The sequence below is a fragment of the Myotis lucifugus genome, unplaced genomic scaffold (genome assembly GCF_000147115.1).
Source record: "Myotis lucifugus unplaced genomic scaffold, Myoluc2.0 scaffold_42, whole genome shotgun sequence".
NCBI lineage: Eukaryota > Metazoa > Chordata > Mammalia > Chiroptera > Vespertilionidae > Myotis > Myotis lucifugus.
Window position 1 is genome coordinate 3,600,456 of NW_005871090.1, and position 17,572 is coordinate 3,618,027.

Here is a 17,572-nt window from a genome sequence, read left to right on the forward strand (position 1 = left end):
TCTTCTGTTAGAGATTTGGATATACCAAGACCGAGTGATTTTTCCCCTGAATCAGCTCACTTTACTGGTAATTACATATAATCTGGATTCCAGAGCAAGGTTTCTCAGACTTTCCTGTACAGAGGAGTCACTCAGGGTCTTGTTAAAATGCAGACTCTGTAGATCTTGGGTGGGGCCTGAGTTTCTGAATTTCTGACAAGTTTCCAGGTGACGCCAATGCTGTTGGTGCAGGACCACACAGGAAACTGTGAGGCTGTAGGCCATCTCTGTCCTCAAGTGAGCCACAAAGGGCTTTTTTAGCTAGCCTTGGAGAGGAGAAGCAGTATTTACAGTTAGGGGAGTTGCCATGAGGTCAATGGGCTGGGCAGGCCAAGAATTTGGAATGGTTTGCAGGGGGAAAGTGGAGAAGAAGAAGCAAGACTCTACCTAGAGGCATCTGATGGCCAAGAGGAGGAAGAACAAAGAGTGCAGTGTCACTGGGAAAACTCTGAGTCTTACCTCAACTACACAAGGAAGGCTCATGAGGGCTATTTAAATAGCAAGTCAGACCTATAGAAATCACTTTGACTACTTGATAAGCCATGACCTTGAGTCAGGGCAGTTGGGTCCAAAGGATACAGCCAAGCATTCATTCCAGTTGTCCTTGCTGGCACCTTGACCTGAGACTCAGGATCCCAGCACTAACCTCTGAGCTTTCATGTTATTTCCTGAGTTACATCTCACCTTCCTGTATTGACCCCATTCACTTAGAGATCACATCTCCGTACTTTGTCTAATTCTACAGGCCCCTTCCTGAGAATCAAAGCCTTACTTATATGCGGCATTGGGCCTGAGTGCATGGGACACACTGTGCACATGCTTTCTGTTCTGCCTATTCTTCATCCCCTTTCCCCAAGTCAGAGTTGCAGATATGAACCCTGCTCCCCAAGGTACACAGACCCTGCCCTAGTACCTGCCTCACTCTCCAACCCAGTCCAGGTCCTTGCTCCCAGCTGTCTTTTGCACTCTTCCAAGAAAATCATTTGCCCTACCAAAGGCCATGCAACACCTGCCCACATATTTATAGAGCCACCATCAGGGAAACCAGAACTACACAGTATTTGCCCAAACTGCATTGCAAATTTAAAGCACCAAATGTTCAATGCATCAGAAATGTCCTCATTGATCTTGTGAAAAAAGAGACTCTATAAATGTGACTTGGAGGAAAACATTTGCTTTGCTTGCCAAAGCTGGCCATTATTAGAATGTTTTCCACCAAAGGCTAAATAAGGGGAGTCTTAAAAGTAAAAATAATTTCTTTATCATTGTTCACAGTTCTTTAAGTACCTATTGCTTAATATTTCACATTGGGGTTCAATATTGAAGGATGAAACTGGATATCTCTGAAGAAACAAAAGGAATGGGAGAAAAGATGGGGACCAAGGAATTTTTAAAAACAACAGGTAGCATTTCGTCACCATCTAACCATAATTTTACTGAAGCAATCGCTGTTGAGTGCTTATCATTTGCAGACATGACTGTATTTTTGGCGCTCGGCCCATGGAATAGAGAACCAGAGGGTTTACCTAAGTGCAGCTAGGGGTAGGGTTTGTGGAGCTTTAAATGATGAAAGATGGGCCACCAACCACACGGGGCAGCGTATGAAAAGTGGAGACTGACATTCATCCCAACCAGGACCTGGAGTCCTGGATCCAGGGAGGAAAAAGGGGCATTGAGGGATGGGCAGTGAAGGAAGTGCTTATGTTTCAACAAAAGCTCAGTTGCATAAGAGAAGAGGAAGGAGGAAGCCTTGGCAGAAGAAACAGTGCCGTCCCTGTACAGCAAAGAAAGAACAAAGCCAAATATCCAGTTCTTATCTTCTGGAAGACACTCTTCCAGCTACACCCAGCCTTTCTGCTTAGTAGACTGTGGCTGTCTTCCTTGTTTCCTTGCGCCCTCTTTTCACAGGATCTTATCTGCAGCTTTCCCGGATCCCAGAGGCTTGGAATTTGGGACAGGTCCAAGAACAAGCTCTCAGTGTAATTGCCACCCAAGCCTGGTTCTAGGTTTTGGCACAGAGTTGGAGTACTCAGGGTATTTAGTAATTTAGTAGTCCAGTAGCCATGCCTGACTATGCACCGGATACCAGAATGTGGTCTCATGCTCTCATTTTTGATAGCTATATGTTCATCATCCACCCGGCCGGCTTGCTCCTCTCAGCCCTTCACAAACCAAGGGAAACAGTCTTTGTGAGCCAGACTTAGTGGCCAGTAATGTCTAAGGCATTGTTGATACTCAAGTTTGTGGTGATTACAAACCCACAGTGTGTGATTATAACTTTATAACCATGTTGCACAATAGCACCGTGCATGTGCACCTTGATGACATCAGATTTGTTCTTTTAATTTCCATATCTCAGAGTTTTCTTTATACCCCGACAAGAAAGTGGTGGTTTCTTTGAGTTTGGGATTTGTTTTTGTTTTGGGGAGTTGTAGTTGTTGGTTTTATAAATCTCCTGGCATTAGTTTGCTCACCTGGAAAAACAGGTACCTAAACATTCTTCCCTGCTTCTCAGAGCTCCCATGAGGAATAATATAATGCAAGCATAAGTGCTCCAATAAACATCAGTGTTTAAAAGTCCCTTACAGATGTTAGCATGTGGTTTGCTAAAACAGTAGAACCTCATAAGGCCTGCAGAACATAAGCCTCAATCTCCAGAACCCTCTGAGTCTCTGAGTCATAGGCTGGAGCATGATAGAGCAAGACCTTAAGAATTAGAGAAGCCACCCAGATGCTAACTTGGGTCCAGCAGCCCATGCTACGTGAAGTCATCCCTTTCCCTGTCTTGTTTCTGTGATTCAAAGAGGCCAGTATGTTTGTCCCCTGCAGGGGGAAAATGGCTGATTGCTTTTCCCTCTGCCCAAGGATTCCAGGGTGTGGACACCAGGGGTTCTGTGAAGTTCCACCAACAGCTTCTCCCCATGGCACTCTCCATTCACACCGAGCACAGGAGGCCCCTGCCAAGGGCCGGGACTCATCTGCCTTCCATCTGCAAAACGCATAAGTCACATCCCAGCCACACAGAGGCTTGCTTTCAGGTCCCACTTGTTCTTAAAAAATAGGAGAGAAAGTTCTCTTCTCTTTAGTGGAATCCATTTTCAACTTAATCCTGAACTAAGTTATGTCTTTTTGATTGCATAAAAGATACAAAAATCTATTTATGTCCAGATTTTGAAAATCTTAGATTATCCATTTTATTTTTTTTAAATATGTTTTTATTGATTTCAGAGGAGAAGGGAGAGGGAGAGAGAGAAACATCAATGATGAGAGAGAATCATTGATTGGCTGCCTCCTGCATGCCCCCTACTGGGGATCGAGCCACAACTCAGGCATGTGCCCTGATCAGGAATCGAACCTTGACCTGCTGGTTCATGGGTGGATGCTCAACCATCGAGCCACACCACGTGGTCTGAATATTCATTTTAAAATGACTGCTAAATTTGTTCTCTTGGGTATGTTTTTATTACTTTGGCATTGGAACCACACTCATCGTGCATTTCTGTACAAACCTTATAAATTTCAAGTCCCAGAAGAAAAAACACTAAGCAGGAGTATTTGTATTCATCACCTCTTTATTCCATCCAGAGACTAACAGGCTTATGGTAGATTAAAGAAAAGGGGACTGGTTCCCCCAATCACCTGGGTTCCTTCAACATCCATCATAACAGCAAAGCAAAAGTGAAAACGATGTCAGTACAGGTGAAGGTTTATTATCCCTGAAATTCTCAAAATGAGAAAGCTGCTTTTGGTTTCTTTGGCTGCCATCTAGTGGTGAATGACATAGTGCCAAAAAACCACTACATCTGTGAAGATGGACTCTTCAAAGCAAAGGCAAAAACACAGTTAATTAAATAAATATTATTGCAGACATGAGGCTTTTCTAATAAGTCATAGTTAGTTCTAAAATGTCATTCACTTTCCTGTTTTCTGGTCTGTGTTCTATTCCATGAAGAGACAGAGTATTCCATTATCATTCATGGATTTAGCATTAATACTGTGCACCAGGACCAGCACTATAAGAATGAATAAAATAACTTCCTGCCTTCCGTGGAAGAGAGACATGAAATCAAATAATGGGAAACATGATGAGTGCTGTTGAAAAAGAATAAATGAGTCGTCAGGGACACCAAGAAGGAAGAAAATCTGTATTATGGGCCAGAAGAAATTGAGTTGAGGCTGAGTGGTGTGAGTGGGAGTTCTCCAGACAGACAAGAGGGAAGAGCATAAAGAGGAGTTAGAGGCTGTGTGTTGGGGAACGCTGAGAAACCATGTCAGGGAGCTAGGCAGGGGCTAGGTCAGGAAGGGCCTTTGAGGCTGCATTAGGTAACTCCAGTAGACTTCCCTAGCCATGGTTTCACTTCCACAGCTTCAGTTACCCTCAGTCCACCATGATCTGAAATATTAAATGGAAAACTCCAAAAATGAACAATTCATAAGTTGTAAGTCGTATGCCATTCTGAATGTGGTTAGCTCAAATGTACTCGGTCAATTAAAAAATACCTTACAGAACTCAAACCCCCGCCCCCACCACACACACACACAATTTTATTTCAGAGAAATACTTTGTGGCCTCATTGGGGGTGGCTCGGTTGCCGTGTGGAAAAGTAAATGCACCAGCTGATGCATTCACCCAGCTGTGGGGGGAACCCGAAAGCAGAGATCCAACCACAGACTGGGGACTAAGAGACAAAGTTGAGGGCTCTCTGTTGAGATCAAGAATCTCAGCTAACCAGAGCCTGGCCCAGTGATAAGCCTGTGATACCTGCTTCTTGAGAGCTTGTGTGCAGTGGCTAAAACCAATGTTGACTGTGCTGTTTTAAATTTATCTTTGCCAGGTTTCTCTCTGTGAGCATTTTCAATGGAATCTCTAATGCCTAGTGACCATTATATAACACTCAGATCAGCAGTTCCGTAGCATCCCTATCTTTTCCAATTAAAATTGGATTCTAGGTCTAAAGTACTTCAGTCTCAGATCCTCAAAAAGGTAAAACTTAGTGAGGGCAAAGAAATATAATGAGTGTAAAAATACATGCACATAAACCTCGCCTTTTTTTCTCTCTAGGCTTTGCAGGTTAAACACACACAGATACACACACACACACACACACACACACACACACACACACAGCTGGGTTGGTAGGCAAATCTTTCCCAAGGGTCTGTTAACCAAAGCCCAGTCATCTCCATCTGATGGCAGACAAATGAAAAGTCACTGCTAATTATATTTGACATCCAAAGTTAACAAGAAAAATCTAGCAGACATTCCTCCTTCCTCCTTCTACGTCACTGTGGAGAGTGAGAGGAAGGGATAGTGGCTCTCACAGAAAACGTAGTGGTTACAAACATGGGTCAGGTACAGACTTCCTTGGGTTCAAATCCTGGCTCTGCTCTTTATGATCATAGACCTCAGACAATTTAGCAGACCTCTCCATGCCTCAGTTTTCTTTACCACAAAATGCAGATACCTCCTCCTTAGGCTCATTGAGAGGAGTAAATGTTATTACCAAGAACGTGCTTCGAAGAAATGCAGGTAAGGCTCAATAATTGTAAGCTATTATTAATGTGTCCAGAAATCTCCAAATATTTTGCAAAGAAAGGCTAGTTGTCCCACTGCCTTCAAGTGTTGACAACTCTGAAGTTGGAGGCTCCCGAAGCATAGGAAGTGAGCCAGCTGCCAGCACCGCCGCCACCCCAGGCAAACCCAGCCAAACTCTAACATGCTTGTGTCTTCAACACTAGGGTTAGTTCATTATACCTCTCAAAGCTCCTTTCAACCTGGCAAGAAAGCTTACACGTAAGAGATGCATTTAATGTAGAATTTCCTTCTCTTTTAGGGCAGGAAAGGAGAGTCTTTTAAGAGCCTTTGATGCCATGTGCCTCCAGCAGAAGTTTATTCTGCCTGCTATGCAAACCCAACTAGTCACCTTGTCAGACTCCAATTGTACTAAAAAGAGGACCCCTCTACTCTACCCCCTGCCCCCAGGTGTTCTCTGATTCCAACTTTGTTCTCTGAAAATTCAGGTCTCAGCCTGAGCCTAAAAAATCTGCCACCTCCCCAAAAATTATAATGAGGGAGGAAAATAATTTCTCTCGTGACTCAATTTTTTTTGTATTATTTAAAGACATGCAAAGCCTAGAGAAGCTCCTGAGAGATGCTGTAATCTATGGCCAGCCTCGAACCCGCAGAGCTTGGAAAAAGATTCTCATCATGGTGGAGGGAGTCTACAGGTATGTAAATAACCGGAGACATTTCAACACTAAGAAGCCCGCAGCAAGCTGACAAACGGGGAAAGGTTGACCTCCGCTAGCAAGAGGGAAAATGGGTGAGATATAGATATGATGGAGGGGTCCGAGCTAAGCTGTGAATGTGAGCTGCCAAGCCTTGGGTCACCTGTCTCTTTAATGGCTATACGTATGGCAGAGCACCTTGGCCGCTGGCAAGCTTGCGAAGGCTTCTTCAGAAATACCCTCACAGGGCATTGCTGACTTGCATTGATTCTTCTACCTGTGGCTGCCCACAGTTTCAATGGCCTTTGGGGGCTGGGTGATTCAACATCAGAATGCTCTTTGCCTTTACAACTCTAGTAGATGTTGCCCATGGGCACCTGGGTGGCCTTAACCTAGACAGTGCAGCCAACCTCCAGTTGTTTGCTGATCTTGGCCAGTAGTTGGTATCAGAATACAAAAGGCCTGCTCATTTCCCTCAACCTGAACTGCAGTTCTCCATAGAGAGTTCAGGGGTGGGGAGCAAGAATGGTCTTGGCTCTTGCCTGAGTTTTCTGCCCCCTTTTGAGCCAAGCAGACAAAACACCCCATTAAAGCCTTTCGGAGCTGCACTTCTATACTGCAGCTTGTGACTGAGTTTGCCTCATTCCCTGACTGGATTGATTATTGGTACTGAAATGGAAATTTCCTCCAAGCTCTCCTTCTGTTAGATACCCTAGTCCAAGAATCAAGGAAACATTGTCTCAGAGTTGCTCACTCCTAAATCAGTCCTCAAAAATCTTATATTAGAGGAATGGAGGAAGATGTTTCCTATGAGATAATTATAGGAAAGTGAAAAATATGAAAAGGAAGAGAATGAGGGCTTCACTTCCCAACAGGGAGGAATGTGGCCGCAGAGGAGACTTGGGAACAGAAGCAGCGGGGTTTTTCTCACCCAGCTAATCTAATTGGTCCCGGAGTGCATGCTGTTCCTCTTACATAAATAAATGACAAGCAGCAGACGAAATGTGTCTCCATCCATTTTGGGGGGAAAAAGAAGTGCTTTCTCCCAAATTTAAAATTATCATCATCCTAGTATCATTTTCCCCCTCTAGTATTTACTGCCCTGATGGCTGGTGTTCTGGGTGTTCCCAGTGCTACTGTGGGGTTGCAAAGTTGGAATTTCAAGTTTCTAGTAGGCCACTCTCTGCATCACCTACCGGGACTCCTCAGGCGTGTCCTGTTTATGAAACCTCTAGGATCACCCTACACCAGCATTCTCAACCAGGATGATTTCTTACCCACAACTCACCCCCACCCTAGGCACATTTGCCAATTTTCAGCTGTCACAAATGCAGATCACACTGGCATCTAGTGGGCAAAAGGCCGGGGATGCTGCCGAACAGCTTACAATGCACAGAACAGTCTCCTACAACAAAGGGTTATCCAGCTTAAATGTCAACAGGGCTGAGGTTGGGACACCCTGCTGTAGAATAATTGAACTACTCTGGCTCTGAACTTGCACTTTTAGGAAATAACCTCACATTGCCTTGGGTTGTCATGACCGCAAGCATAGACCTTTCTTCCTTTTGTGCCAGCTGCCAGCCTGCAGGGGAGCCCTTATCTAAACACCTGTCACAGGGCCTGGAATAGCGGGAGGACCTATCAGCTGAGGAAGAGCAGACTGGGCATCTCCATTAACCAGAGCAAACAAAATCCAACTGAAAATAAATAGACCGTGACTCCACTAAAGGGAAGTTGCATTTTAAGCACTTTGATCGTGGCTGAAATTAAGTGGGCCACCAGCGTTTTTACTCTCAGATACTCCCATCAGTGACAAGAGAAATCACTCCAGCAGCAGGACCTCTTCATGGCTGCACTGGCTCTGGGTCCTACTGTGACCTCAGGAGGACAGGAGAGCCGGGCATGGATTCCTGGCTCTAAGCCAGCCCAGCACTAAGCCACAACTTCAGCTTCTCTAGTAATGATGACCGTTCTGTGATCCATTGCTGCATAACAGACCGCACCAAAATGTAATGGCTTGCACAGCAATGAGCTGTTGTTTCCCATGCTCCCTTCTGCTCTGCCTGGTGTTGGTTAGGGGTCATTCATTGTGCTGGGTGGTCAGCTGGGGCTGGGATATCCAAATGACCTCACTCCCACATTTGGGCTCTTGGTATTGGCTGTTGACTGAGGTGCCTGGTTCTCTGCCCTTCCCTGGGGTGCTTTTTCTATCTGTAGGCTCGTCTCACTCAGCTGGAACTTCCTCACAGCATGGTGGCTGGATTCCAGGAGAAGGAAAGCAGAAGCTGCCCGTCTTTTGAGGGCAAAGCTTGGAGTTGGCACAGTATCACTTCTGCCACACTCAATTGGTCCAAGCACATTGCAAGGCCAGCCCAGATTCAAAAGGAGGGAAAATAGAATGGCTTCTTGCTGGCAAGGCTGGCTCATGTGTCCAGGGATGGGAAGATGTGTAGGCAGCCATCGTTGGTGGGAATCTACCGCAAGGGCTCCATGAACCTGGCATGTGTCCACAATGCAGAGTCCACCTCCCATGGACTTGCCATCACAGAGAGGTTCCTTTAATGTCACCAGCACAGAAATATCATCTTTAAATAAGACTGTGAACTAAAAGGCTTCATTCATAGATAAGAAGTAGAGCACCTCTTAGTGCTCAGTGCCTCCTGGGGCCTCAGATTCCTCAACTGTAAAAGAAGGCTAGCCAGTAGTAGAGTTCTGGAACATATGGATGTTCTCATTAGATGCAGTCACCAGAAAATGAAATGATTTCCCACAGATTTTCCAAAGGGCTAAGGTTAGAAATGTGCAATCAATAGTTTACAAATGCACTGCCACTTTTTAGAGATGTACTATGAACACATACCTGGTTGATATCTACAGGAAGCCTCCTTTGAACTTTCACTCCCAGATTTTATCTCTTGCTTGTGGCTTCCCATCATGGGCAAAGTCCTCCCACCACAGGGAGCTCACCGAAATCAATGTTTTCGTAATTCCAAAAGAGAGCAGTCAGCCAAATCAGAAAGCTTCAGGCAGGTAACAGGTAGAAACGGCTAGATACCAAGGCCAAGAAGTCAGTAAGCTCAACGAAAGCAGTTGTGATCATAATAACATCAATAATAATAGTCATGTCACTACCCATCAATCATCTACATGTTATTCTTTACATTTAGAATATAGAAGAGTCAGGATTTGCAGGGAGGCCTGGGATCTGGATTCAAATCTTATTGCTGCTGCCTACAGCTGAGTTCCCTTCATAAAGTTCTTTTTTTCTTCTTCTTCTTCTTTTTTATATTTTTATTGCTTTCAGAGAGGAAGGGAGAGGGAGAGAGATAGAAACATCAATGATGAGAGAGAACCATTGATTGTCTGCCTCCTAAACACTCCCCACTGGGGATCGAACACACAACCCAGGCATGTGCCCCTGACCGGAATCAAAACTGGGACCATTCAGTCCACAGGCCAACGCTCTATTCACTGAGCAAAACCAGCCAGGGCCATAATGTTCTTTTTTAAGTGTTAAATGAGGTCATATACGCTAGTGCTTGCCAAAGCCCAGCCCACAGTAAGCCTGCAACCAAGGGTAGCTTCTTTCATCGTTAAATTTATTTTCAGTTGAGGAAGTTGCAACTTGGAAAATAACCATCTGTATAGCAAAGCTGTTTGCTCTTCACCCATCTCGAGGAGGGGTGTCAGAGGAAGGAGCCCACATTGATCATATTTCCCACAGGCCATCTTGAGTAAGCCTCCCCAGGTCTCTTGAGGTTATTGTGAGGATGAAGACATCGAGGCTCCGAGGCCAGGACAACTTGCCCCAGGGCGGATAACTGAGATGAAACAGAGCTGGGATTCAAACCAGGTGGCCCTGCTGGGACAGAGGCCCAGTGTAAACAGGAGAGTCAGCTAATGCGTCCACATCGAATGAAGTAAACATGGAAACTACAAGGTCATCCATTTGACTTTCAGCATTTACCTATCAAGGGCTTAGGTTCTTTATCTGTAAAATAGGAAAACTGAAACTTGAAGTCTAAAGTTCCATGATTCCATGATTTTTGGTTTAAAAGTACAATAGTAATATTTCAGCATTCTGGTTGTATTTTCCTTTAAATATTGTTCTAAAATCACACTCTTCAAATTTTGTGTCTCTGAGAAGTCTAGTTTTTAATCACTGCAGTAGAGAAATCTCAAAATTACTAAAAAAATATAAAAAAGAAGGAGAGAAGGGTCTTTAAATAATCTGAGATATAAACTAGCATAGCTGTAACACAAACCTTCAAAATAAAATTAACCAAGAAATAATATCCAACCCTTCAAAAAACACATATATAAAGAAATGCTGAAGTTTCAGAATGCCATTTCCTCTAAGCATATAAGCCATTCTCCTCCTCAAAATAATGTAGGTTTAAGGATTGAGAACTTCTGTGGTAATCTCTAACCTATGCCTCTATCATTGAAATAAATAAAGACAAAGAATAAGAAAACACCAGTTACTCTATTTTTAATTAGTCTTAGCTCTTTTTGCTCTCTCTTTCCACCTTCCTTCCTTCTCGTGGGTTATACTTTGGGCCCACCAAGGAGATTTTTCCACCATGTAAGTTGGCAAACTACCAGTTTAATTCCCATCCTGCCAGTGGATAATATGGTTTATATGGGGAGGAGAAGGTGGTGAGAGGGAGATTTCCAAAAGGAGTCTTGTCACTTAGCTAATACACTATGTAATAGAAAAGATATAAAGAAATTATTCACTGGTTTGCTGGTTTAAGAATAATTCAAATTCCTGCACAGAGCTTCAAATTAACTGGTGGAATTATCTTACCTGCAGTATATTTTAGTTGATTTTCTTCTATTGAAGTCAAAAGAAAACACAACTTTCCATTCAGGAAGAAAGAATAAACACTCTTCGTGTTTTCTACTTCGTTTTGACAGCAATTCACAGGAATAGCATAGATACCTTTTATGCATGCACCAAACTCAATATCCCTCTATAGGAAACGGTTCAATTCAAATGGGGTCACAATGAGAAAAATGAAAACTTAGTGCAAGTGAATATAACTCTTTATAAAGGCTGAGTTCTCCTTAGATTCAAGTGTGCCCTGCATTAACTCCAGAAATCAGCAGTATCGTAGAGTCATTAATCTTACAGGGAGAAATATAAACCAGGTGGGCAGACTCCTAACATCAGCTAGACCAGCCCCAGCGAAGGATGGCTAATTAGCTGCCCCCAGTGTCTGCAAACTGTTCAACATTAACTCTGGCTCCTGCCAAATTCAGTTCCAGAACAAAGAATGGTTATTTGTGACATGTCAAGTTTTTTAGTATATTTGTGTTACCAACTTAAAACAGTTTAAAGATGAGAAGAAAATTCTAGCATTTTGAAGGCATAGAGCCATTTATTATATATGACACCCATATGCCTCTTTCCTAAAAGATGCAACACAGAGCATTGTCAAGGGCTCCCACTTTCTCAAGGGAGGCCTCATCACAGCCATGTTCTCCTAGGCTCCTCCTAAGAACAGGAACAACCCAGTGAGCATGCATTCATATGTCACACACTTTACCAACATTATTTCTCATCATTCTTATAAAGATGTTATAAGGAGGGTCCCATCATCATGCTTATTTTACATATGAGAAAACTGAGGCACATAACATCATATAAGTTGTCCACATCCTCAATTCGCAAGTGGTATTGCTACAACCTAAGCTTAGGCAATTAGATGGCTGTACCGCCTCCTCCTCAGTGGAAGCAACTTTAGCAAGCAATTGATCTAAGAAAATATTGGAATTACCTCACAAACTTATTTAAAAGAAGATGGCTCTGTTTGGTCTTCATTTCATTAAAATCTGAAAACAGCCATTCAGAACAAAGCACAAATGAAATAAGCTGAACTTCGTTAAAATTAAGAACTTCAGCTTTGCAAAAGACAGTGTCAAGATAATTAGAAGACAAGCCACAGACTGGAGAGATATCTGCAAAAGGTATAGCTGATGAAGGACTGTTATCTAAAATATAAACAAACTCAAAGTTCAACATTAAAGAGACAAGCAACTTGATTAAAAAATGAGCCAACAGACATCTCACAAAAGAAGATATAGAGATGCAAACACACATATGAAAAGATGCTCCACATATGTCATCATAGAATTGCAAACTAAAGCAACAATGAGATACCACTACACACCTATTAGGATAGCCAAAATCTGGAGCACTGACAACATGAAATGCAGGCAAGGATGTGTCGCAACAGGAACTCTCATGTGTTGCTGGTGGGGCTGCAAAATGTGCAGCTACTTTGGGAGACAGTCTGGTAATTTCCTCCAAAACTAAACATATTGTGATCTACGATCCAACAGTCATGCTCCTTTGCATTTACCCAAAAGAGTTGAAAATGTGTGTCTACAGAAAACCCTGCATATAAATCTAAATAGCATCTTTATTCATAATTGTCAAAACTTGGAAGCAACTGAAGTGCCATTCAGTCTGTGAAGGGATAAACAAACTCTGGTACATCCACACAGTCGAATATTATTCAGTCTTAAAAAGAAATGAGCTATCAAGCCATGAAAATCTGTGGGGGAAAAACATGAAATGCACATTACTAAGTGAAAGAAGCTAATCCAGAAAGGCTACATAGTGTATGATTCCAACTATATGACATTCAAGAAAAGACAAAATATGGAGACAATAAAATGATTAGTGGTTACCACAGGTTGGGCTGGGGGTAGGGGTGAATAAGCAGAGCACAGTGGACTTTTAGGGCAGTGAAAATAATCTATATGATATAATGATGACATGTCATTATATGTACATTTGTTCAAACCCATAGAATGTACAATACCAAGAGTTAACCCTAATGTAAACTATGGACTTTGGTTGATAATGTGTCAATGTAGGCCCATCAATTAAGACAAATGTACCACTCTGGTGGGGGATGTTAGTAACGGGGGTAGTTATGCCTATGTGTGAGTATACACCGTGGAGTATATGGGAAATCTCTGTATCTCCCACTCAATTTTGCTGTGAACCCAAAACTGCTCTAAAAAAAATGAAGTCCTTTAAACACACACACACTCCCTCCAAACCAACACCATTGGTCTGGGTAATCGTACAACCAGCTGGACTGTTTTGATTGAATTGACCTAACACTTAAGTTTATTTTTTAAAATGTATTAACTTTAATAAATAAACTAATCAGGAAGAAAGGAAAAGTTCAACTCTCTGTTTGCGTCAGTTGATTAGCTCTTGAACAGAATTGACGGGTTGCTTGAATTGTTTGACAAACTCCTTTGTGTGGTGAGGGTGCGAGTCTGTGTGTTTTCATAGAACTCCTGTCAGTGCAGTCCAAACTGTGTGCGGTGGGGACACAGCTTACCAGTGTTCTGAGCGCTGATTCAAGTCAAAAGTTCTTTTCCATCCCCTGAGTTCCAGAGGTGCCATGTAAATATAAGTTATAATTTTACTTATGTATTCACTTCATATTTTCCCCATCGCTGGAGAACTCGGAGTGTTTTTGCAATGTACAATACCATGAAACGTTAAGCACGTAGGGCTTAAAACAAAACAGTTTATCTACAGCAGTGGTTCTTCAAGTGTTGTCCCCAGTGAGCAATATGGGCCTCTCCTGGGAGCTTGGTAGAAATGCATATTCTCATCCCATCCCAGACCTATTACATTAGAAACTCTGGGGATGGGCCCAGAGATCTGTGTTTTGATCAACCATTCAGGGGATTCTCGTGCTCACTGCAGATTGAGAGCCGTGGCCCTAAAGGAAAAGAAAGAGGGGACACCACCAGATGCCTCAAATGACCCCCTGACTTCCAGTGAGTACAGTCTCCGGCATCCACAGTTCTGTGTTCCGCCATTTCAATTACATGCGGTAAACCACAGTCCAAAAATATTAAATGGAAAATTCCAGAAATAAACAATTCATATGTTTCAAATTGCACACCATTCTGAGTAGCATGATGAAATGTCTCCTTTCCACCCAGGATGTGAATTAGCCCTTTGTCCTGAGTATCCACACTTGTATACACTTTCCGACTATCAGCCACTTAGTAATCGTCTCAGTCATCAGACCAGCCATCAGAGAGAGAGCCCACATTCACATAACTTTTATTACAGTATATTGTTATAATTGTTCCATTTTATTATTCGTTATTATTGCTACTCTCTTACTGTGCTAATTTGTTTATTTTTTTAAATATATATATTTTTTATTTCAGAGAGGAAGGGAGAGGGAGAGGGAGAGATAGAAACATCAATGATGAGAGAGAATCATTGATAGGCTGCTTCCTGCATGCCCCACACTGGAGATCAAGCCCACAACCTGGGCATGTGCCCTGATTTGGAATTGAGCCGTGACCTCCTGGTTCATAGGTTGAACGATGCTCAACCACTGAGCCACGCTGGCCTAGCTTACTATGCCAGTTTATAAATTAAACGTTATCCTAGATATATGTATAGGAAAAATACATATTATATATAGGGTTCAGATTACCCTCGATTTCAAGCATTCACTGGGGTCTTAGAATGTAGCCCCAAGGATAAGTGGGGATGACTGTATGAATAAGAGATCATAAGAACTTTCTATTGTGCTTTAATTAATACTATGTGCCCTAAATAAAGATGTCTTGTGAGTTTTTATTCCTTCTTTCAATCTTTGGCAGTTCAACCACTGAGTTTAGGTCAGATGGAACTGGCCAAATAGACAGTGGCAGATTGATAAGGGTGGATCACGTAGAGTAATTTAATTAAAACTAGCAAAATGCCCCAAACCCATATTGGTCAGTCCAATTAAACTAGTCGCCTTTACAAATAAATTAATCAACAATGCTGTGAGCTCTTTGTTGACTTGGGAATTAGCTATAACAACTCAAAGCACTTAAACCCACTAAATGTAAATTATTTTTTTCATATAAAATTCTGCCAGATTAGCCTTATAAGATTGAGAAGGCTGTCTCAGCCAAATAAAATATCCCTTAAGAAGAAGGAGTGGCACATCCCTGTCGTCCCCGACTGGTATCAGGGCAGGCTGACTGAGAAATACTGAAAGGGAAACTGAGGCAGAGCTTCCCAGGAGGGTACACACTAGTGACGAGCATTTCTCCTTATGCCCTAGCATGGAAGGTTCCATTGTGAATCTGCCCCAGATCGTGGCTCTAAAGAAGAAATACAAGGCTTACCTCTACATTGATGAAGCTCACAGTATTGGGTCTGTGGGCCCGACTGGCCGGGGTGTAGTGGAATTCTTTGGAATGGACCCTCAAGATGTCGATGTGTTTATGGGCACATTCACCAAAAGCTTTGGAGCCTCGGGAGGTTACATAGCTGGAAGGAAGGTAAGAGAGGGACTCCTCGTGTCTCTGTCAACCTTGAACCATCTGGGGACGCTGTCTGAGGGCTTCTCTGGGTTCCGGGAGAACTTCAGTTCCCCACACCTCGCTTAATCACGACAGGAGTTCCACAGCCAAGGAGCACCTAGAATGTCAAGGAGCTCACCCACCGACAGCAAAGAGGAACAGGTGACCAGTAATCTGATTAGAATACAACAGCCACCCTATCTGTGTATACAGGCCTAGACAGTGCCAAGCAGAGGATGGTTAACTGCAGGGAAGAAGTGTTAGAATGAATGTCAGTTTTGCAGACAAATGATGGGGGATTACGTTTCTATATACCAAACCTCAGAAATGATAGGGGGTGCTATAAAACTGTAAGTAGTGTGGGTTGGGGGGCATGAAAATACAAAGCAACAGTGGGCAAAGGTCAGATATTCAGAACTCTGTGCTATAGTGGTTTTAATCAAAATAGGAGTAGCAAGATCAGAAACATCCTTTTTAGGGGTTTTCTCTGCAGGATAATTATCTCTCACAATTTTGGAGAAGTTGTGATCAAATCTTGTCATCCTTTAATATCTATATGCCTTCAAAATTCTGATCTGATGGGATTGGACTCCGTTCATTCTAGTGCCAGTGTCACCAAGGGGGTTGCCAATATAAACCAGTAAACGTTTAATGAAATTTAAAAGAGGGAAGCAGAAAAAGAAAATGAGATATTCAAACCTGCATTTGAGGGATAAAGGAGACAGTTGCCTGCTTCGTTATTCTGAGAGTTTTATACAAATCCTGATAGCTATCTCATATAGGTCTACGCCTGTCCCAAAGAGACTGCATGGCAGCGGTGTTGGCTCTGCCCAAGGGGGCACAGCAGGCCTCAAACCAGTGCGTGCAAGTGACATCAACAGCTTACCGAAAATTTCTAGTTCCTTGATCATTGTGACCAGCAGGGACAAGAGTTCAGATTCCTGGTAAACCAGTTAGACAAACAGGGAGGACAGCTGAAAACAGTGTGGTCATTGAACACTGGGATTTAAAGCAACAGATTTCATTGCGGTCCTGTCATGAGTTGCACAAATGCTTCAAATGTTCAGTGTTTTCAGTGGCCTTTCCCCTTCACTAAGCACTACTTTTTTTTCCCAAGCTCAAAGCATTGTTTTTCATCCTATGGGAATTAGCCGGGTGACGCTAGAAACCTAGGGAGTGCACAGGAGCCTACCAAACTCAGCTAAATCTGGTGCAGGGTGAAATGCTCCCGCCCTGGAGCGTGGAAGCAACGAGACCAGAGCAGCAGTTCTCAACCTGTGGGTCGCGACCCCTTTGGCAGTTGAACGACCCTTTCACGGGGTCACCTAAGACCATCCTGCATATCAGATATTTACATTATGATTCATAACAGTAGCAACATTACCGTTATGAAGTAGCAACGAAAATAATTTTATGGTTGGGTCACAACATGAGGAACTGTATTTAAAGGGCCAGAAGGTTGAGAACCACTGGACCAGAGGGTCTCGGATGCCCGAGCTGCCTTCTCCCGGCTCCAGGGCTTCGTGAGCTTGTGGTTTCGTGATTACTTTAGCAGCAGTTCTGAGCTACGGAAATTTTAACCAAGCTTAACTCCTTTTCCTGATCCAAAGGCACCTGAATAAACCGACGCTAGCGTGTCCTTGAAATATTGTCAAGTTTGTTAGATGTCACATTTTCCCCCTCAGAGTTCCTTCCTCTTATATCACATTAAACAAAGGCTCATGGTTACCCTGAAGTAAGACCCAGCTCACAGTTTTCTCTCACACTCTCCATCCCACAGTCAGTAGACTATTTTAAAGGTTTATTTGCTCTTGTCTATGTAGCTTCTCTTCATTTGGGGTACATGCTGGGCAATTGTGAAAACTACTATTATTTACTTAATCAGTACGCATTCAATCTTTTTCCAGATTTTTGGATCAAAACAATTATTTTCAAATTACAAGATTTTACT

General features: G+C 42.9%; 1 protein-coding gene across 1 annotated transcript in view; it reads left to right on the plus strand.

Annotated features, from left to right (window-relative positions):
* The window catches only part of SPTLC3 (serine palmitoyltransferase long chain base subunit 3), a 124,014-nt gene that overhangs the window by 66,547 nt on the left and 39,895 nt on the right, over positions 1 to 17,572 (plus strand). Inside the window, exons 7-8 of the mRNA XM_006087962.3 lie at positions 6,162 to 6,267; positions 15,381 to 15,600. Of these exons, the coding sequence (XP_006088024.1) occupies positions 6,162 to 6,267; positions 15,381 to 15,600 (326 nt within the window). The remainder of the gene's footprint in view (positions 1 to 6,161; positions 6,268 to 15,380; positions 15,601 to 17,572) is intronic.